Below are 23,922 nucleotides of genomic sequence, written 5' to 3'. Positions count from 1 at the left end.
CCTCATTGCTCTGCACACTAATGCAATGTTGTTGCAGTATCTTGCGTGCTCTAGCCATGGTCCTAGTACAACAAAGAAATCTAGGACTACATCCCCGTGATCAGCACGTCTCGAGTAACCACCTGCCATAGTATAAGCTCACAATTGGCATATATATAAATGGACGACAATATAAAAGGCAATGACTATATAATGGTTACACTACTCGAATTGCGTTGTAATGAAGTGAGTGTTGTAATTACCTTTCAAAAGGCTCGTTACGCTCAACAACATCTTGAATGGGATTCCCATCTGCATCCCAGGTGGTATGGTGAGGTTCCCTCTTACGGTTTTGACTCCAAGAAGACATCGTCATCCCACCTCAAAACGTGAACAGTCTTTAGCTACCTCGCTTCCCTTCCTACCATACTTTGGATGATTGGCCATACTCTCACTGGGGTGCATGAATATGGCGTTGACCAAAACAGTGACCTACATGCACACACTAGTAAGTACGATAGAGAGCAAAATCATTGAGCTTCACTTTAATAAAGCTAGCCATTCTTGCACTCACCTCTTCTTGGTCATCTTCTTGCATGACATAAATCTATCAAGAAGCGTAAGAAAAAAGTCCCTCGCAATGTGAAGTTCCAAATTCCTACCTCTCGCACAACAATCCACAGCCACACTCTTGCACTCACCTCTTCTTGTCCATCTTCCTACATGACATACATGTATCGTGAGAGAAGCGTAAGAAAAAAGTCCCTCGCAATGTGAAGTTCCAAGTCCCTGCCTCTCGCACAGCAATCCCAAGGTGCTACACATGTAGAGTGCATACCCTAGTGTCATCCGACATGTAGGAACTCTGCAACAAGCACAAAATCTAACTTCACACAAGTACCTCCCTAAAATCATTCAATTAAGGAACCAAAACCTCGTTCTTGTAGAGAGAGAGATTTGTCAATTTGCATAGGGTAGTACAATTAGGGTAGTACAATTACAAGGCCTTATGCATGCCATCAGTCTATAACTTTTTAAGTTACCATTCCTCATTCATAAGAAATATATGTGCTTTAACAATCAATGATCAATTGTTGTTGTGACCATTGTGTACATTGCTCCCACTATGTTTGAATGAACCTATTAATGCAAAGTTTTCTATAAGGATATGTTTTGTGCGACTAGCCTTTGGAGACTCTTTGCGCCTCAAATCTTCTTCTTGTGGCATAACCAATGTTGCTTTGATAGTGCAATGTGGCCTTTGATTGGATCACAGTGACTATTGAATGTTTAGTGTTATATCTCTAGCAAAAACTTGTTTTCCAAGGGAGAAGCCATGTGGGTACATGTGGGTGTACTATAACAAAACTTGCTGGTTGAGGTGCTTATAACATGCCCTTTAACAAAGAGAAGTGTCAAGTATTAGGACTTGTAAGAATTGATGCGTGATATTACGAATTACTATAATGGATTGCTTATATTAGCATTGTAAGAATTGATACAAGTGCTATTACGAATTGCTATAATGGACTGCTTATATTAGCATTGTGAGGCTAAAATGTTTTTAAAGGTAGAATGGGAGGAAACACCCAATTTGCCCCACAGATGAAGTTGATCATACAAACATTAAAAAACTTGAGACAAAGAATGAGACACACAAATCATAAGATCATTTTCTCCCAAAAAATCCCAAAGGTAACTATGAAAATAGCCCATTTAACACACACAAATAGTGACAAATAATGCGGAAGTAGAGAACCCATGGGTTGGCATGTGCATATAGGAAGATAGAACATCAATTCAAAGAATACCTTCTTCATCATTATCATTCATAAGAGATAACAAATAAACCGGGAGTTCCATGATTCTTTTTCTTTTTACATGTTTTTATTGGTCATCTTCTTGTCATGTTTCTTGAGAAGAAGAAGAAGGAGGAGGAGCAAGAGCAAGAGTCATGGCTGAGAGGAGATCTAAATAGACCTTAACATACAAAATCACTATAAGAGAATCATTGTTTTTCGACGCTTAGTTTCCAAGCCCAGTCGCATTATCGATATGTGCGTCAAAATATGCGTGGAAAAAGGAGTGAAAATACCCGTCGAAATATACGTGGAAACAAGAGTCGAAATAACATGCGATTAAAAAAAAAAAGGAATTGAATTTATACATAATATTTGCTAGTTCCCATCCTAGGGTGTGTTTTATCCTTCTCTTTCTACCTCTTTGCAAGCATGTGTCTGTGAGAGAGAGAGCAAGAGAGCTAGAGAGAGAGAGATCAGCGAGAAAGAGAATTAAAGATAGAGAGAGAGAGGGGGGGCGAGGGAGAGAGGAGGATATAACTTCCATCACGCTCTTTGAAGGAGAAAAAATGCTAGCTCCTCCTTCTCATCATTAAGGTGCAATTAAGAAAATGCTCTGTTTTACAATGAAATTAAAGTTCATCATCAACTTGCTCATCCTCAGAGCGAGATCCATGGCTCCAAATAAATCTATTTCTAGAAATACTCCATCATTGTTGTCAATTAGTGGAATCGGTTGTCTTGTAGTAGTAGAAGATAATTCATCCATGTCGTCATCCTCTTCTAGCTCTAACATGAGAGCCGTCGATGCATCATGATCATACTTAGCTTGAATCTCTTCTTCTTCTGGATAATCTCTAGTGTCTATTTCTCGTTCAAGATGTATTTGCTCAATGAGTACACCTTTATCTGATCCTAATCCCGTGTGAGCCTCACCTACTTCCTCAACTAGTATGTCTTCTTCTTGTTCTTCTTGTTGTTGAATAGGTGCTAGTGGTGTATGCTCACCATCACATGATCGGGGGGAGTTCCTCAGCATCTAGTAAACAGTCAACTGTTATTTTTACCTCTTCAAATATTCTTTTCCACGTGGATTTTTTTTGAATCACAAACAACCATTTATGATCTATCGGGTCTTCCACAAACATGACTTGCTCATAGTGCTCTGGTAGCACAAATGTGTCCCTTTAGTCAGTCCATATCTTTGTGTGGTCTACTTGAAGAAATCCACACTTGTCTTTGTGTACAGTTACTTGCGTCCCTTGTGTTACCAACTTGAACCATTTCACATAAAAAATGAACATATCAAACTTTTTGAATCCAACCTTGATAATATCTTGGATTATTCCACAATAATCTAGCATGCCTACTTCAGTATTGCCATCACTTGCACTTGAACCACAATCAAATATTGTTCTCTTTTTATCTATTCCTTCTACTCAACAGAGACATTTGCATGACCAAATTGCCCCAAACTTATGGTACTGCAAGCACAATAAATAAGTACTTTTATTATATAAATTCACAAAAGCATAACATAAAAGACAATGTGTAGATATTTTTAACTCACATACATGGAAATCACAACCATATACAAGATTCTCCTCGTCATCACTTATTGATTCACCGTTGCGTTTAGCTTGTAGTATTGTTTGCGCGAGCCATTTATTAGAAGGAAAGTCTGGAAGAAGTGCAAGTTTTGTTGGGTACGGTAGTGTGCGGGTTGTTCAACTCCTTCTAAAACTCAAACGAGATTGGTCCCTTTCAGCCTTCACCAAGTTATATCTCTTGATTCATTTCTCCATAGCATGTGAGTTTAAGATGCAAAATTTATTGATCTTATCATGCAATGCTACATCCATTGTTCTCACAAGGTCTTTTCCTGATGGCTCTTCCCCAACTAGTCGATCATCTTCTTCTTTTGTCCATAATTTTAGCATATCGAGATCAGACGTACTGAGAAATTTAGTTATATATACAAGTGATTCTTGAACAAGCCATCCCGCTACCATACTACCTTCAGGATGAGCTCTTTGACGAACAATTTCCTTAAGTGTCTTCATAAATCTCTCCAAGAAAAACATCCATCGGCTATGGACAACCCCAGCCATAGCAACTTCATCAAGCACATGAACTAGCAAGTGCAATTGAATGGTTAAAATACTTGTTGGAAAGTATTTCTCAGCCATTGTAATAGGCTCGATGGAGTTTCACTATGCTGCTTCCAATGTGTCTCTATTAATCTCTTTCCTTGATATCCAGCGCATCACTGCACCAATTTTGTAAATTGTTACTATAATGTCATCATTGAGGTAATCCTTGATGGCTATAGGAAGCAAGAATTGCAAGAATTTGTGCCAATCATGACTCTTCATACCACTAAGCTCATCGTCCTTTGTAAATGCTCCCTTCAAGCAATGCATGCATCCTGTAGGGGTACGAAACTCACTAATGCACTTCTTTACACGTCGTTGCTTTTCCTTTGTCATGACCCAAGGTGCTTTTGGTAGCTTCACCTTTCCATCTGCTCTATTTTGGGCCCATAAGTGGTGCATGCATTCAACTTCTTGTAAATCATCTCGTTGTGCCTTGCTCTCCTTTGCTCATGTGATGGTTTTCCAAAATACCTCGGCTATATTCTTGAAAATGTGCATTGGGTCAAGAAGATGGTTCACTAGAAGGTCATTCTAGTAGTATGGAAGTTGATGGAAAATGGATAGACGCTTCATTCATGGAGGTGTACAGGTTGGATGCATTTCCTATAAGGTCCTCCAATCACTGCTCTTCCATATGCGAGGAGACCTCCCTAGAAATCCCTCACGCAAACGATGGTCCACTTAGAGATACTTCTTCCGGCCCTTGTATACTATCTTCTTTATAGACTGAGTATTGAGCCTCAAGTTGCGGCCAACGTAATGGAAATCCATTATACCCTGACACTGAAAGCCCTGTAGAACATTAAAGAAGATTGTAGCAGGTAAGTTTGGATGACAATCATGACTTAACATAATATGTTAACAAGCTAAAGCATTACCTGAGCACTCTTCATAGCCAGGCCAATGATGCATAGTCCACATATGTATTCCTCTCAATGTTAGCGCAGGTTGTCCAAACCTCTTGGAAATATCATGAACAATGCCCTCCCATAGAACACGAAGCTCCTCAACTAAAGGGGCTAAATGCACATCCATGTTCTTCACCTTGTACTTTCCAGGAACTATCAAAGACAATAAAAGATGCTTTTTTTAATCGCTAGCCATGGTGGGAGATTATAGTTAGCTAGACAAACAGGCCATGTACTCCATGATGAACTTTGTAGACCAAATGGATTCACTCCATCCATTGCTAGTCCCGAGTCGAATATGGCGAGCCTCCTCCTAAAAGGCTACCAACTTCTCTTCAATGTGCTTCCATGCAGGGGAATTTGTGGGCACATGCATAACACCATTGAGTGGACCTAGTGTTACGTTGCCAAGTCATCAATCTTGCAATGGATTTGCAGTTGAACATTGTTTTAATCCTAGGGATTATGGAAAAGTGTCGTAAAACTTTTGCTGGTACCCTGTCTCCTTGCACATCTTGTCTATATCTCGATGTACCACAATGCAAAAATTGTACTACGTTGTTATTTTCTTGTCGATAAAGAATATAATCATTTGGACAAGCATGGTGTGTGTTGTAGTCCATGCCAATCAAGTGCAACATTGCTTTTGGTCGACTACGGTCCACTGGCATCTCATTATCTTTCGGCAGTATTTGATGTTTCAATAAGCTGTTACACAAAATAGTCAGGCTAAGAAAATACATATAAAAGTACATAACTCATTAATTTCATATGATATCATCACTTACGCAAAAAGTTTGGATACGCTCGTATCAGACCATCCAAAAATGGATTGCAAGTTCAATATGGATAGGCAAGCACGTAAAACAGACACATGTACTCCACAATATAGTGGAAGACAAGCAAGCCTGTGTAGCTCTTTCTCTTCTTGGAAAGCGTATTTCACACGTCATGTGTTTTCTTCTATCCATTCGTGTTCCAAACCCCGATCTTCTGTTCCATCGTGTAAGGCATTTATCATGTCATCCATGTCATGTTCTAGTATTTGCTCCTAATCCGCCTCAAGTTCCTCGGGTTGTTGGATCACCTCATTTGTGACTACTCTTGTGGTCTCCATCGTTGAGGCTAGATATCCAACTTGTTTGTCATTGTTGAAGCGCGCATTGCCACTAATTAGATGTTCCAATCGCTCCATCGAAAATATTCCCCATTTTTTTGTATGATCATTGCAAATTCGTCGACGTCGAGCTACTTGGTATTTGCACAACGAGTACATGGGCAACAACAAAATTTGAGGGTGTGGCATCATCCATGGTTTCCGAAATAACCGTGGGAAATTTATTTTTTCGACTCTTATTTCCACACTTATTCCCACAAACTTTTCGATGCTTTTTTCACCCTAATTTTGATGTTTTTTTCACGGTTATTTTGACGCATATATCAACGATGCAGGTTTTTACAGTAAAACAAAACCTCGCTTATTTCTGCGTTTTTGTTCGCGCACGTGCGTTTTTGTTATATGCACATTATGTGTGCATATACTAGGAGGCTAACCCATATTAGGCTTGTGAGCATGCACTACTACATGTTAGCCTAATACCGGCACTTATACCGACGTCATTTAACGGGGTCTAAAAAAGCCCCGTCTCATCGGTATAAACGCCGATATAAGCGCCGGAACCACAGCGTCAATATAAGCGTCGGGTAACAATACCGGTGCCTATACCGTTGTCTATACCGACGCTCACCGGGGATAATACGGACGGCTAAACCGGCGTCTATACCGGTGCATATACCGGGGTGTATACCGGGGTGTATACCGGGTTTTATACCGACGCGAATACCGAGAGATATACCAATTAATATACCGACGCCAGTACTGGGGAATATACCGACGCTGTACCAAATTTTTTTTTTTGGGCAGAATAGTGCTGCTTGGCTATTGCCTGGCTGCCTGCAATGAACAGGATCAACAACAGCAAACAAACAGCACCATTCTGTCTAAAATAGAGCACAAAAACAACCGTGCTTGTTTTTTTTATTTTCCTGATCGACAAACAAGAAATTAAATTAAACATTAATACTCAAGAATGTTTTGATCATATTTCATTAGTTTGAAGGTCATCTTACATCATGGTAATGCCTCCCAATTGACGGTCTCTCCTTCTTCTTCAAGCATCTCAAACAAGGCCACAAGGCCATGGTTGTGAGCGTACTTCTCCTCTCCCCTACTTGGTGGGCGATTCACGGCCAACTCCTGCACAAACGATTAACAATTATAACTTTTAGAAATCAACATTTAGCCCACATACATACATTTACATAAATAAAATTTCTACAAATACTTACGAATTCATGGCGCATGGTTTCGTAACCACCACTCCCAAGATGAGAAGCCCCTACTGTTTGGAGTCTTGCCCTTGCCGCCTCTCTTTGTTGTTGAAACCTCTCTGGTGTCTCGGTGAGCTCCTGAGCAATGGCTGCCCACTCCCTGTCATCTAGCCAAACAGGTTTCTCTTTCCCCTCTCTAAATGCGTCCCTCGCCTCTGACCTACGATGCCCCATTAAAATGCGAGCTGTATACTGTATCCACTCATTAGAGACGACATTCATAGGGTCAGATGGCTGAAACTCTTGCTTTATCTTTGTATTTATATAATTTTTCTTCCCCTTATCTTGCTGATCCCATTTAGTCATGACAGAGTCGTGAAACTGTATAGTGCACAATTGTCGAATGCGTGTCTTCATTGCTTTCCCTCCACTATCCATTATTGGTGCCCCATCCCTAATTGTGTAAATCTTGCTGTTGTCATGGTCATGTGCACCCCAGGGAGTGGAAGGTGACCCTATGGGTGTGCTATCAACAACAGATGAGAGCGAAGGACGACGCTCACGTGGTGGTGGTGTCACAGCATCTGTGGCACTACCACCACAACAACCTCCCCCTGAAGACCTACTACGTGAGCGCCGTCTATGTGAAGAGGTGGTAGATCGAGCTGTAAGAGGAGTGGAAGGCTGTGTGGTATGAGGTGTGGGAGCTGCTGTCGTACCCACGGATGTGGGAACTGGCGTCGGGAAGCCAGATGGTGAGGCAGATGTCCCTGCTCCAGAACCCCAATAACTCTGAGCCATGGCTCTCTGCTCTGGAGTCATGGACGAAAGAAAACCATATAACTGATGGGGACTCATGCCCTGCGGTGTAGGATTAAATGAGAAATCTGGACTGTAGTCGTAGGGCGGTGAGTCACCCATGGCCTGTTGGACAAAAAACCATATGACAAACTTGTGCGAAATGAAAATTACACGGTAAACAATGAAAGAACCATATGACAAACATTAACAATGATAAACAACATTGGTAAAACTATATCAACTTGCTCCTACAGTAGTGATTATGATGGTAAACATTAACAATGGTAAACAATGAAAGGACCTTCAATGTCATAAAACCATTACAAATATGTCATAACTATTTACATAATCATTAAGATACATCATTTTAAAAATCATTATCTATTCTATCATCCTCATTAAGATCAGTAGCCCCAAAGAGATCTATGTCTATGTACATTTCATCATCCTCATCATTAAAAGTCCCTTGATAAAGGATGTCTTCATCATCTATGTCTTCTTCCTCAACATGTTTTTCAGCTTCCTTGGTTTGCGCCTCTTCATTTGGATCTTGCTCTAGTTGCTCCTCTTCATTGTTGATATCGGCTTGTTTCTTGCTGCTCTCCATTACCCTGTGCATCCACATCACCTTGTTGTAGCTCAAATTCTTCAAAAATTTGCTTACTGCAACAACGGGGGGCGACTTGAACCACAAACAGCCAGTGTGGATCTTTTGGATCTGCTTTAAAGACAACCTGCTCACAATGCTCTGGGCGCACAAAAGTATCTTGCTGATCGGTCCATACCTTTGTGGAGTCCACTTGGATGAGGCCACTCTTGTCTCTACGTACAGTTGCATGTGGCCCATTCATGATTACCTTGAACCACTTCACATCAAAGATAAACAACTCAAAACTTCTACAACATGAACTAGCAGATGCATCTGGATTGTTAATAAACTTGTAGGGAAAAACTTCTCTACCATGCAGACTGCCTCTATGGAGTTTAAACGCGCTGTCTCCAAAGTGTCTCTCTTTATCTCTTTTGAAGAAATCCAGTGCACCAATGTGCCAATCTTATAGATAGTAGCTCTAATGTCTTCAGTGAGGCAATCTTTTATTGCTATGGGTAGCACAAATTGTAGAAACTTGTGCCAATCATGACTCTTGAGGCCACTAAGATCATCATCCTTTGTAAATGCACTTTTCAAGCAATGCATACAACCTGTAGGAGTCTGAAACTCTGAAATTGTCCTCTTGACTTGTTGTTCCTCCATCTTGCTAAAAACCCATGGGGCTCTTGGAAGTAGCACCTTTCCATTGGGTCTAGTGCAAGCCCACAACTCTTGCATGCAACCAATCTCTTCCAAGTCATCCCTTTGGCCTTTAGTCTCCTTTTTTCCTGTCATGGTCTTCCACAGAATGTCAGCTACATTCTTGAAAATATGCATCGGGTCAAGCAAATGGTTTATAAGGAGATCACCCCAATAGGGAAGTTGGTGAAAGATAGAGAGCCTCTTCATCCCAGGACATGCCAAGTTGCCACATTCCTCCCATTTGATCTTCCAATCGCTTGCCTTCAATGCACTTGGAGGAGGTCTTCCTAGATTACCATCCCGCAATTCATGATTTTCTGGAAGATACCTAACATGTCCTTGGTAGACATTCTTTCGTAATGCTTTTAAGTATCTTGAATCAAGTCGAGGACCACATACAGGACATGCATTGTAACCCGATATAGACAAACCTGAGCATTCTCCATAGCCAGGCCAATCATGCATTGTCCACATGAGAATACCTTGCACAGTTGTAAGTCTTTGGCCACTCTGCTGCTTTGACATGTCCTTCACTTCAATTCTGTTCCACAAGGTGCGTAACTCATCAATAAGTGGTGCCAAATATACATCCATGTTCTTCACCTTGTACTTTCCTGGAACTATTAATGAGAGCAACAAATGACCTTTCTTTATTGCTAACCATGGCGGAAGATTATAATTCACAAGGCAAACAGGCCATGTGCTCCATGAAGAGCTCCTTAAACCAAAAGGGTTTACACCATCCATTGCTAGGCCAAGACGGAGGTTTCGAGGTTCTTCCTTAAAAGCCGACCATTTCTCTTCAATGTGTCTCCATGCGGGTGAGTCAGCAGGCACACGCATCACTTCATCTGTGGATTGAGTTGTGGCATGCCATGTCATCAAGCTTGCTATAGATTTGCACCTGAACATGCTTTTTATTCTTGGGATGATTGGAAAGTGCCTGAGAACCTTTACCGGGACAGCTTCCCCCTGAACATCTTCTCTATATCTGTTAGAGCCACAATGGGGACATTCTTGCAAATGCTCATATTCATGGCGGAAGAGGCAACAATCATTGCGACAAGCATGAATATTATTGTAATCCATGCCTATGCATTTCAATAACTTCTTCGCATCTGCACGAGATGGAGGCATCTCGTTGCCAGGGGGGCAATATCTGGTCTTTCAAAAGCCTACAACAAGTATGGCAATATCTGATCGTTACTATTAAGATTTTCTCAAATACAAGTTGATAATTTATCATTTCAATAGTAGGTGTAATCTCCAAAAAAAGTCCTTACTTGAATAGTTCAGTGACACTTGTATTAGACCATCCAAAAATTGACTGCAAATTTAGCATCGTAAGAGATGCACGCAATACAGATATGTTGGCACCATTGTATAATGGAAGGCGTGCAAGTTTACGCATGGCCTCTTCCTCTGGTTCATAATTTGACCGTTGAGAATGTCGTGGTTGATGATCTTCATGTTCATGCTCCTCGAAGAGAGCTTCTTGTTGCTCGATGAAGGCATCCAACATTTCTTCCATTGGACCTTCTTCCATTTCCTGACCTTCTTCCATTCCCTCGGGTGCTGTTAATTGAGCTCCATCTGTCACTCCCTCCTGCGATATCCTCATCCTTTGTTGGGGACGAGAATTCACAGGCGCAATGTTATCAAGATGCGGCTGCACACTTGCTTGGTTGTACGATTGAAACCGTAAATTTTGCAAGCGCTCCATTGGAAATATGCCAGCGTCATGAACATGCTGGTTGCAAATCCTTCGTTTTCGAAAGATTTGGTACTTACATCGCATGCATGGACACGCTATTCTCTCTTCAAGATTGAGAGGCTCCATCTAGCAGAATAACATGTATATGCAGCTCATTAAACACAAATCATTATGCATTACACAAAGCACTATGTAAACCATAAAACAGGGCTTCTTTTCCCCAGCCGTGAGGGAGATTTTAAAAAATAACATTTAAAGCGTCAAACGGGCTTCTTTTACCCAGCCGTTGAGGGAGACTTTAAAAATATTTAAAAAAGCGTCAAACGGGCTTCTTTTTCCCAGCCGTTGAGGGAAATTTTAAAAATAACTTATACATTAGCTTATCTTCTCTCCATACAAAATTAAGATGAATTTGAACAAGGATGGAGAGAGAAGCTATCTCTATTCATAAATAGCTATTTATAAAGGCCTTATGCAAAAATCTAAATGCATAGATTCTGTAAATAGAGCCTACACATTGAGCTCTATACGTAAGTCTTATGCAAGCTTTATGAATAAGGTTTATGCAATCGTATCCATAGTAAGGCTTGTAAGCCATAAGTATAAGCTTGCATAATAAGGCTGCAAGACTTATGCATAAGCTCTATGCATAAGCCTTATGCATAAGCTCTATGCATAAGCCAACTGCATAAGTCTTATGCATAAGCTCTATGCATAAGTCTTATGCATACGCTCTATGCATAAGCCATATGTATAAGCTCTATGCATAAGTCTTATGCATAAGCTCTATGCATAAGCCATATGCATAAGTCTTATGCATACGCTCTATGCATAAGCCATATGCATAAGCTCTATGCATAAGTCTTATGCATAAGCTCTATGCATAAGCCATATGCATAAGTCTTATGCATACGCTCTATGCATAAGTCTTATGCATAAGCTCTATGCAAGACTTATGCATAAGCTCTATGCTATAAGCCTTATGCACTATGCTAACCCTTAATCCCATCACCCAATGGTGTAATAAACATGATCTTGTTTTACATGGATAAGAGATCTTACCTTGATAACATATATAAACTCTATGAATAAAGAGAATACCTTATGCATAGAAAAACAGAGCATAAGACTTATATGTTATATGTATAAGAGAGTATAAACATTCAAAAAGCTTATGCTTTCCATCCATGCAAGGCACTCTACATCAAAAAAAGGTTTATGCAAAAAAACATAACGCATGTGAAGCCTTATGCATAAAGCTCATCCATAAGATTTATACATAAAACATTATGTATTAAGCTTTATGCATAGATCTTAATTCATGCATTCAGCTAGATTCATATAGCTCTATGCATAAACTCTATGTATAGAGCTTGCATAAGCTTACAAGCCCTATGTATAGAGCTTTCATAATCTTACAACCTCTATGTATAAAGCCTATACATAGAGCATATGCATTGAGCTTTTACAAGAAGACTATGCATAGAGCTTTCAACAAGAAGGCTATGCAAGCTCTATGTACAATGTCCATGCAAGCTTTCAAGAAACCTATGCATAGAGATTTTATAAGCTTGCAAACTCTATGCATAAAGCCTATGCATAGAGCTTATGCATAGAGATTTCACAAGCTCGCAAGCTCTATGAATAGAGCTTATGCATAAAGCTTGCAAGAAGGCTATGCATAAAGATTGCAAGCTTATGATAGGTTTTAAGCATAGATATTAAATTAATCCTATGTATAAGCTTACAAGAACCCTAAACTAACCCTAAACCATAAAACAGGGATGTAATAATACATAGAAAAAAGCATAAACAAGAAAAATCGAAAGAGGATCTACCTCTTTTTTGCGAAGCTGAAGGAGAGGATTGGTGAAAGATTGGTGAGGTGAAAGAGCTGCAAAACAAAGTATTAAACAAAATAATTAGTAAATTAAACACAAGAATAAGAACTAATACAAAACCCTAAAATCTCTATGCATGCATTAGGAGATCTATGCATACATAGAGAGCTCTCAACATGCATAGAGAGCCAAAAAAACACAAAACCCTAAACGTCCTAATTCTTAAATTAAAAAGTAAAAGCAAGAACATATTAGGAGAAGGAGAAGAGGAGAAAAGAAGAAAGAAGGAGAAAAGAGGAGAGAGGAAAAAAGAGGAGAGGGAGAGAAAGAGACCTTCTCTGCAACGCTGTCTACGAAAAAATCAAAAAATATGCTCTCGGCTGTAAAAAACTTACGAGCGTCGATATATGCTACGGAATATGCGTCGGAATATGCGTCGGTATATGCTACGGAATATGCTTCGAAATAAGCATCGGTATACGCGTCAGTATACGCGTCGGTAAACGAAAATTTGAAAATACCCCACCCGACTTGTCTCCTCCAACATTACGACGGACATACCAACGTTCGACATTTGCGTCGGTATTTTAGCGTCGGTATGCCCTCAAGCTCTTGTAGTGATGGGAGCATGGGAGCATGGGAGCAAGATCTAGTGGAGCATGGGTTAGGACTAACCTTAAGGGTTAAGGTTAGGGTCAGGCATCCAAGGGTCACACATGGGAAATGGGGAGTCAAGAGTCACTTGAGGGCCCTCCTATATAATAGGGGCATGGGGCACACTCAACGGGGGCTAAGGCTAGGTTATCTTTGAGACTGGACTAGGTTATGATATGATGTTCTCTTGTATAGAGGATTATATCTACTCACCTACCATTTCACTCTACAGCTACATGCTGCTGGATTGGAGTTATACCTCTTGATGGTATGGGACATCAAGGTAAAGGTATAATGTACTTCATTATAATTCATGTGTGTATACCTTGGGCTCGGGGGTGGATGAGTTTATGCCTGATTTATGCATGCTTATGCATAACAATTATCTAGAGAGATCTTAGGGTTTTAACAATGGTATTAGAGCAATCTCTAGTTAATTGTTGTTGATTTTTCTTTCTAATTATAATTTTTAGTAATTTTAAAGTAAATTTTAATATTTACTAAATAAAAATCTTATTTTATTGATTTGTTTTGATGATTTTGCACGTGGATCATTGCTATGGCAATTGGAATGTGTGTTTCTTCTATTCAATGGACAAATCGACATTGCAGGGAAATTTCGTGAGTTTAATTCTATTTTTTTCTATTTTTTATGGTTTAAAATAAGCAATAATGGAAAACTTTACCAAAATACCACACATTTTATTGTGTTTATTTTTGGTAGAATGAATTTCTTGAATTTCAATAATTTTTAGGTGAGTTTCTTGAATTTTTATAAATTTAGGAATTTTTCTTAAAATTTTAGAAAATTTTAAAGCATTTTTATGGTTAAAAATGTATTTTTTTAAATGAATTTTGCAGCTTTTTCCGTAGGTATGCTATCACATTTCTGCCAAATTTTTGGTGAAATGCAGTAGGGGGCAGCATGTTGATGCATGGAATGCTCTCCCGTGTGTGTGTCCCGTGTGTGTGTGGGACCCTCTCCTCCTCTCAATTTAGAATTTTTCTTCTATTTCTTCTCTCGCCCGTGTGAACACCTCTTGGCATAATTTGATTGAACTTTAATCATAATTAATATTATTAATTATGAATATTTTTTTTAAAATCCAATGTTAACCTCTCTGATTAACAGAGAAGAGAGAGTTGGAGAGAGAAGTTCATTTGTTGAGAAGAGAAGGAGGGTTGGAGAGAAAAGAATCATCTTCTCTCTCTCAAGTTTTGTGCGCACGCGTGGGGCCCTCGTCTCTAAATCACACGGTGCATTTAAGAGGGGGTTCAAGTGGGATCGACGACTGAGGGGGCCCGATTTTGGGCGGGGCCGATCCGGGCCGTCGGATCCCGGAAAGTAAACTAGGGCCGAAAAATAACTCGGCCTGTGAAGTAAACTAGGGATCCTAGTTTACTTCGCAGGCCGAGTTTTTTTTTTGTAGGATCCCTAGTTTACTTCGTAGGCCGAGTTTTTTTTGTCCGGGGCTTGCCAAATTGCCTAGTTTACTCCAGTGTCCGAGTTTGGACTTATAATTTTTTTGCCTAAGTCTCAAATTGCAAAAGAATGATTTGAACCCACGACGTGCCGCTAGAGCGGCCATAGTCTTACCATTAGGCTATAGTTTCTGCTAGCTAGTGTGTTCGGCCTTTATTAATATATGTGCGCGGTAGCCCTAGTTTACTTTCGGACCCTAGTTTACTTTCGAGGATCCGACGACTCAAATCACCCCCGCCCAAAATCGGCCCCTCTCACCCGTAGATCCCACTTGGGGAGCCTCTTTAAGGCACCGTGCCATATAGACCCGAGGCGCGCGGGGGGCAGGGGGCGCGGGGTGTTACACAGCAACCCCGTCGGGCAGAAAAACACCCTCCTCTTATAATTTTTTTTGTAAGCTTTGATACAAAGCTTTTTAAAAAAATCTTTATTTATTTTTAGCTCTTTAAAATTAAAAAAAAAGAGTTTTCTAAAAAAAAAGCTTGAAAAAGGGAGAGGAAATTCGGAGAAAATTAATACTTCTCTAAAAAAAAGTTCTTGCTGGAATTTTTTTGTGTAGCCCTTTGGCTTTTCGCTTTCCCAAAACCTTCTGGCTTTCTGAATTCTGGAAAATCTTTTGACCTTTCAGATTCCGGAAACTTTTGACTTTCACATTCTGTTTTTTTTTGTCTTTTCATTCTCGAAACTGTTGGTTTTTGTTTTAAGGACGTGATTAAGAAACAATTCTAACTACAACAAGTGGAGCTATAAAATCATGTAGGCAACATATAATCAAAGAACCAATCAACCCTACACAAAACTGGTACCAAAGAACCAATCAACCCTACACAAAACTGTTACCAAAGACCAATCTTGCACGACATGAAATCATAATCATAAATTTAACAAGAAGACGTAGATGCTTCCCTTATGATTAGAATCGCTCTGATACCATGTTGAGAGAGGGAGAGAGATGAGACAAGAGACACCACATACGCTCCACAAGAAGGAATCATATTAGTCACAAGTCACATATATATAGGCAAGAGCCAGAGTGAGTTAGGGCTAGCTATATATAGCTCCAACATTTCTCTCTCTCTCTAACTTGGCATGTACATAATTAACACAATTTGATTTTTCTTCTCTTTTTCCTAATCCAAAAGAGCATACATAATTTCAAAAAGAAGCTCTTCCAAAATTAGAAAAAGTTGCTCTTTTCTTTGCATGCATGAATAAGTCATGTTCTAATACACACACAAACATTCTCATCCAAACATAGGTCCCAAAGAGCTTTTTTAAACATGAAAAATGATGTCCATTTCTTTTGATCGCCCCCTCACCTCCCCACCCCCACCCTCACCCCTGAGAAATCTCTGAAATCTTTGAACACTATGTTTCTTCCCCTTAATATAAACTTCAATTTTCCTTTTGTAGCCATTTTAGAAGAAACCCGCCCTCCCTTGCAAAATCCCATTTTAAGTAAAATGGTACATACCTGCGGGAGGTTCACATTATGTGAACTCTCTATATCACCACATGCGTTCAAGGCATAATTAAAAAACCCCTTATTCGTAAATTTTTCATGAATAAAACACACCATTTTTCTATTCAATATGTAAATACCCCCTTTAAATGGTACCCTTATGTATGTAAAAAAATAAGTAAAAAGGGGATTAAAAAAACCCATTTTGTTGAACGCACATGCTGTGCCTACCTATTTATGAGTGACACCCCCCTCCCCGAGGTACATACCTTGGCACCTTTGGCCATCTTCGGGCATTAGAAAATGCCAAACTCAGATGCATCCCCATATAGGAAATTATATCATGCTAAAGTTTATAGCCAGAGAAGACTACCCATAGTAAATTAAAATGTCATTGCGTACCAAGATCTATGTGCCAAACTGAACCTATTATTATGACCAAAATTGAAGAAGACTAACATATAATTGTCTATATGGCTATGTCTTGTGTAGCCAATATATTTGGGCACTCTCTGAACCTGAGAAAGTCTTTTTGTAGCATAACTAGTGGTATTTCTTTGATAGTGCAATCTAGCCTTTGTGCCTACTCAAGTGGTTACACTTCCAAAAGTTCTCAATGTCAATGCTTGAGCAAAAATGCATCCTTAGAGCATGATAGCTATGTCACACTATAAATATCCTTGCTTGTTTCAACTCTCATAACATGCACTTTTATAATGAAATGTACCAAGTGTGAGGAATTGTAAGCATTGATACAACCTACTATTACAAAATGTAGCATTGTGAATCTATCAACTTTTTATGGGAAATTGGGGGAGAACACAACAGTATGCCCCTTGTATTAAGTTTAGTTGTATAACACTCGAAGAAAAATAACTTGAGAAGATGAATCAGATGCACCAATTAGATGATCTCTTTTATTGAAATTGCCAAAACGCATGCACAAAAAGTTGGTCCTCTCGCCTACACATATAGTGAAATGTATTGCTCGTCCACATCTATAATGCAGAACTAGAGAGTTCGTAGGCTTGCATGCAAATAAAGAGGATGGCACATAAATGAAATTAATACTTCTCTCATCATCTCAAGAGAAGCATTTCACCTTCTTCTTTTTTTTTTTCTTCTCCTCCTCCTTCTCTACATGCATACCTTATTTTTACTCCCCTTTCTATTCTTTATATGCTTATTAAGAAGATGAAAAAAATAAATAATACAAGTGGAGGGAGGGTCAAGCATACTCTTGGACAAAAATAAAGACTACAAGTGGTGGGACTCAGTCAAGCGACACTCCTCGGCTCGTATACCCAACCTGTTGCATCATGATAGGCTTAGCCATAGACAAAGTGTTGAATAGAAGCTCAATGTTTTTTTAAGAAAAAGAAATTATGTTGGGATGCGACATACACATGCACACAAACTCTCTCTTTCTCTATCTCTCTCTCACATACACATGCACACACTCACTCAAATCATTCTCTCTCTCTCTCTCTCTCTCTCTCTCTCTCTCTCTCTCTCACACACACACACACACACACACACACACACACACACACACACACACACACTTTGCCAAATCACCAAATTATGAACAATTACCTTGGATACTCTTAATATGGTAATAGATAACTCGTCTTCTTTTCACATAACTCGGTACAGCTAGGTATCAAATGTGTATGTATTAAATGGGTGTATCAGATGTGTATGTATTAAATGGGTGTATGTGCACAACTCCATCTTCTTTAGACACAACTAGATACAACAAAGGTGTACATAATAAAGGATAATCCAAACAAGTTTTTTGTGTAGATGACAAACGACCTCATAAAAAACTTGACATGGTATTAAGATTATCAACATTAAATACCATATTGGTAAGTTAAGGATTTTAAAAACATAAGCCATAACACTATAAATCACACAAACTCATGTGTCTCCATGAAATAAATTTTGAAAAATGTGAAGGTTTAAATAAATAAATTAAAATTAAAAATAGATCTAAAATACCATATTACTACAATTGCAAATAGATGGTTTCTAGAATCCCAAAGAGAGAATAAACTCTTGCATGTCCACCCCACCTCCATGATGGATACTGCAGCCTTTGCTTTCTTACTCATTTAATGATTGTCGGTTCCACCACACCACTCTTGATGGGTAAAACCATGATCTCTCTCTCTCTCTCTCTCTCTCTCTCTCTCTCTCTCTCTCTAACTTGGCATGTACATAATTAACACAATTTGATTTTTCTTCTCTTTTTCCTAATCCAAAATAGCATACATAATTCCAAAAAGAAGCTCTTCCAAAATTAGAAAAAGTTACTCTTTTCTTTGCATGTATGAATGAGTCGTGTTCTAATACACACACAAGCATTCTCATCCAAATATGGGTCCCAAAATGAGCTATTTTTAACATGAAAAATGATGTCCATTTCTTTTGATCGCCCCCTCACCTCCCCACTCCCACCCTTACCCCCGAGAAATCTCCGAAATCTTTGAACACTATGTTTCTTCCCCTTTATATGAACTTCAATTTTCCTTTTGTAGCCATTCTAGAAGAAACTTGTCCTCCCTTCCAAACTCACTTCCTCCACACATGGCTTCTTGCACTAGCTACTCGCACAAGAAACTAAACCATGGCATCAAGTATGGTGTCATCATCATTAAAAGATAAGCATGGGCAAGATTAAAGAAAGCAGGATTTCTGTTAGAGGGAGATAAAGAATTGCAAGTGCGGGATTCCATTATGCTATGCTATGATGATGTTTGATGACAATGTGTGAAGGAAGGTCTTATATAAGATTATCAAGTATACAAAATAATGGCTTGAGATCGAGGCATGAATCGTGCTAACATGGTCTAAGTATGGATACTATGTGGGCTTATTATGGATTAATAAGGTAAATTTAGTATGCACAAGAGACTAAACCATGGCATCAAGTATGGTGTCATCATCATTAAAAGATAAGCATGGGTGAGATTAAAGAAAGCAAGATTTGTGTTAGAGGAAGATAAAGAACTTGTTGCAAGTGTGGGATTCGATTATGCTATGCTGCCACCAAGCCATGCAAGACCAGCACCCAAGACCAGCACCCATGGATGGAAAGCTTGTGAAGTGGAGAAGCAAATTGAACAAGAAATTAATTGAAAGAATGAATAGAGTAAAGAAAATGGTGGTGGAGGTGGTATGAGAGAGTGTTGTTGTGGCTAGGCAAACCCATATGTTTTTCTTGAAGATAGAAGGCTCTACTTTGCGAGGGTTGACTTATTCAATCACCATATGTGAGTTCCCTCGATGTTCTTGTGAGTTCATAGAGTGGGATGCAAGTAAATTGGCTTACATGCCATGTAAACACCTGCACTATGTGTTCATTAAGGTCTTGGGACTTGATGGAGTGGTACATAATTTCATCCACCATGCAGCTCTATCAAAGTTGGAGTTATCACAGGCATTACTTCCAAGAAATGGATAGTGTCATAAATGTGACTTGCAAAATACTACCTTACATACTATGCTTTAGTAGCTTTACCATACGTATCTTTTTTTGTGTTTAGATAGCTGAAGTGTTTTTAATATATTGAAAAATAGTTTCCTTGCGTGGTTTAGCTAGATCAGTCTTCCTAGGATGTTTAGTATTGGTTTTTCCTTTCCCTATCAAAAATGTATTATGGGTTGTCATGTTCTTGATTGTTATCTTGAAAATTTAAGTACACAATACTCATAGCACAATCTTCGAATTAACAAGTTATTTTCAACATTTTTTTATAATTTGCATTTCAATTTCCAACGGTTGCAGCAGCTGGCAGTTTGTGGGCATGATCTCTTCATTATTGCTACTAGCGATGGGGCTGCGAGCGAATTGTGCTGCTTGGTTTGTGTTGATCGTGTTCTTAATGTTGGTAGTAATGGAAGGCATCGAACATGCGTAGGCGTTTATCAATGCAAGTACTCAAATGATATTTTTATTATGTTTCTCAAATGTGAATCCAAAGGAATTTTTGTCACAAGAAATAAAAAATATCTATGGTTTTCTTTTTGTCGTCCTCTTTTGAAATCGAGAGCTATAATTTTTTCGAATAGGAGAGTGAATAGAGTGAATATATATATATATAGTGACCATTCATGTATAGCTATTGCAAAGCATGCATGATACTATTCAAAAAGTCATGTGCACTTACAGTATGATCATTTATAACGTGACCATGGTTAAGAAATCATGTTGAGGTACAATGGTGGCTTGAGATCGAGGCATGAATCGTGCTAACATGGTCTAAGTATGGATACTGTGTGGGCTTATTATGGATTAATAAGGTAAATTTAGTATGCATACTATAGCTTTATCCATACACTTGATGGCATGACTGATGACCGTGGTATCGTCACATGTTCGTTAGGTGACAGGTGTTGATATGAAGGGGGTATCGAGGGAGGAAAGGCTAGACTTGACTTGACTGAAACGCCATTCCCTTTTGGTTCTTGTTGTTAATCAACCACATTCTTTCATGTTTCAAAAGCCAAACTTGCATTGAAATAACTGACATGGTAGTGAGAGGAGGAGCATGAAAAGATTTCAACTCTCTTTTTAATTTTAGAAAAATGTTAGATCACTAAATTATACGTCCATTCACAGCAGCTTTATATAAGATCTTTTGGTTTGATTTTGAGAATGAGCTGAATCATAGAAATGACATTTTTGATTTAAAGGGGAAATACATTGCAGGGAACGTGAAAAGATGTCTCCAAAATGAAAGATCACTTATAGGTCCACGAGTATTAATTAGCATTGATCGGCCATGAAGCCGAGCTCGGAGGCCCGAGTGTTGAATGAGAGGCGGAAGCCTTGCTGCTGGATGTTGCCGAGAATGGAGAAGGGTTGGTCTTGAGAATTGGGAGCAAATGCAAGGCACACTTTCTTGGAGGTTCCCGACCGGTCGCACAGAGCGGGATGTTTGGCTAGAAAGGCTGGCCAGGGATGTGACACGAGTGACGGCTGCTGGGACTGGTGCGGCGCCCATTGTGTCTGGGTATAAGCTCGCCGGCAGTGGAGAATACTTCGCCAGGTTGGGCGTGGGCGGAAACCCAAGTACTCGCAGGGACTTCTACACGGTCATCGACACGGGCAGCGACCTCTCCTGGATCCAATGCGCACCTTGCGAGTCATGCTACTCGCAGATCGACCAGCCCGTCTTCGACCCAGCCACCTCGTCCACCTTACGCAACGTCTCGTGTCACTCGCCACTATGCACCGGCAACCGCTGTGGCCTAGCTGGCAACACGGACTGTGAATACGAGGTGATGTATGGCGACGGCTCCTCCACCTTCGGCAACCTGGTTACCGACACCGTCACGCTCGGCCGATTAGGTGACGGCGGCAGCCTTCCCATCTCAGCTGCACGCCCGTGTCTTCGGCTGCGGCCACCGTAACGAGGGGGACTTCGTAGGGTCCGCTGGATTGCTAGGCTTGGGCTCCGGCCAGGTGTCCTTCCCATCTCAGCTGCACGCCCGTGTGGGCCTCGGCCAGATCACCTTCTCCTACTGCCTCCCTCCGATGTTCGCCTCCACAACCTCCACACTCACCTTCGTGGGCCCCACGGCACCCGCTCCAAAAGACACCAAGATTCTGTACACCCCGCTCCTCCGCAACGCTAACCCGGGCTTCTACTACGTCTCCCTCAGCGTCGCAGGGGCTCGCCTTCCCATCCCTACTTCCTTGTTTCAACTTGACGACCAAACAGGCAACGGAGGCGTCATAGTTGACTCTGGCACCTCTGTCACGCGCCTCCCTTCCACAGCTTACGCTCTTTTTCGCTCTGCATTCCGCAAGGCCGCTGCAGCCACTACCGCCGGCCTTCGCCCCGCCGATGCGTTTGCCATCTTCGACACTTGCTTTGACGTCGACCACCCTTCAGCTCACCTTTCAAGCAGTGTACCGAGTGTCGTCCTCCACTTTGAAGGCGCCGACCTTCACTTGCCTCCCTCGAATGTCCTTGCGTCTCCTGAACGGGGAGGCTGGAGAGTCTCTGTGCAAAATGTGCGCTGTGTGTACGACGCCAGCGTGATGATGATGACGGCGGCGAGTGGCGGAGACCGGCTGCGCTGCTAAAAACGCAGACGCCAATACTGTAACCAGTAGGGCGAGCAGACGCACGCAGGCTGCTGTGGGCGTTCTATGTTTACTAGCCATTTGATCTTTAGATCGATTCTGGAACAACGGCGGAATGGATCAACGTACGTCTGGGCCACCCCTTTTATACGAAATAGTTAGAGCCTTAGTTGACTTACTACCCTTCTTAATCCCTTTTTCTTATTCTTAGTCCTATCTTTTTTATGCATTTTTGTTGCCAACTCTAGTTCGTCTTAGTTGTTTCTTAATCCCTTTTTGCTATTCCCATTCGGTTTTTTTCTTTTCAACTCTAGTTAGCCTTAGTTGACTTACTACCCTTCTTAATCCCTTTTCCCTACTCCTAGTCCTTTTTTGTTAATACATTTTGTTGTCAGCCCAGTGGTTTCTTGCTATTGACCCTTTGGTGACCCTTGTATCCCATAAGCTTTCGTTGATCCATTCGAGAACGACCTTCAAGATGTGGTATAATGCATGCACAATACTCTCTCCAAGGCTTTCAATTGAGAGGCACACGTTGGTCATCATTTTGCAAATAGGGAAGTATACTTACAAGGCCCTATGCATGCCATGAGTCTATAACCTTTTAAGTTACCATTCCTTGGTCGTCATTTTGCAAATAGGGTAGTACACTAACTCTATAACCTTTTAAGTTAGTACGATTCTTCATAGGAAATATCTATGCTTTAACAATCAATGATCAATTGTTGTTGTGACCATTGTTCCTACTATCTTTGAATAAATCTAATAGAAAGTTGTCTATAGGGCTATGTTTTGTGCGGCTCGCCTTTCGACACTCTTTGCACCTCACGCATAACCAATGTTGCTTCAATAGTGCAATGTAGCCCTTGCTCCTTCTCAAGTGGGTTCACTACTGAGAATTTAGAGTTATAGCTCCACGAAGAACCAGTTTGCCAAGGGAGAAGCCATGCGGGTGCATGTGGGTGTACTATAACAAAACTTGTTGGTTTAGGTGCTTATAACATGCCCTTTAACATAGAGGAAGAATGAGACACACAAATCATAAGATCTTTTTCTCCCAGAAAAGCCTAAAGGAAACTATGAAATTGGCCCATTTACCACACACAAATAGTGACAAATAACGCCGAAGTAGAGAACCCATGCGTTAGCAAAGGAAACTTTGAAATTGGCCCATTTACCACACACAAATAGTGATAAAATAACGCAGAAGTAGAGAACCCATGGGTTGGCATGTGCATATAGGAAGATAATACATTATTCTCAAAAGAATACTTCTTTCATCATCCCATCAAAACTCTCCATAAGAGATAATAGATAAGTGGGGAGTTACATGATTCTTATTCTTTGTGACTCTGATATGCTAGATATCTACATGTAGTATAGTCTTTACTGGAAATTTA

General features: G+C 40.2%; 1 protein-coding gene across 1 annotated transcript; it reads left to right on the top strand.

Moving 5' to 3' along the window:
• Positions 1-21,243: 21,243 nt before the first annotated feature.
• On the top strand, positions 21,244-22,522 carry LOC147605531 (aspartyl protease family protein 2-like). The gene is made up of 2 exons (XM_086793615.1): positions 21,244-21,762; positions 21,809-22,522. The coding sequence occupies exons 1-2, from the start codon at positions 21,244-21,246 to the stop codon at positions 22,520-22,522; spliced, it is 1,233 nt and encodes a 410-aa protein (XP_086649741.1).
• Positions 22,523-23,922: the final 1,400 nt, after the last annotated feature.

The sequence above is a fragment of the Cibotium barometz genome, chromosome 59 (genome assembly GCF_041138505.1).
Source record: "Cibotium barometz isolate CiBa-2024 chromosome 59, ASM4113850v1, whole genome shotgun sequence".
NCBI classification, from domain to species: Eukaryota; Viridiplantae; Streptophyta; class Polypodiopsida; order Cyatheales; family Cibotiaceae; genus Cibotium; species Cibotium barometz.
This window is presented reverse-complemented; position numbering and strand designations above follow the sequence as displayed.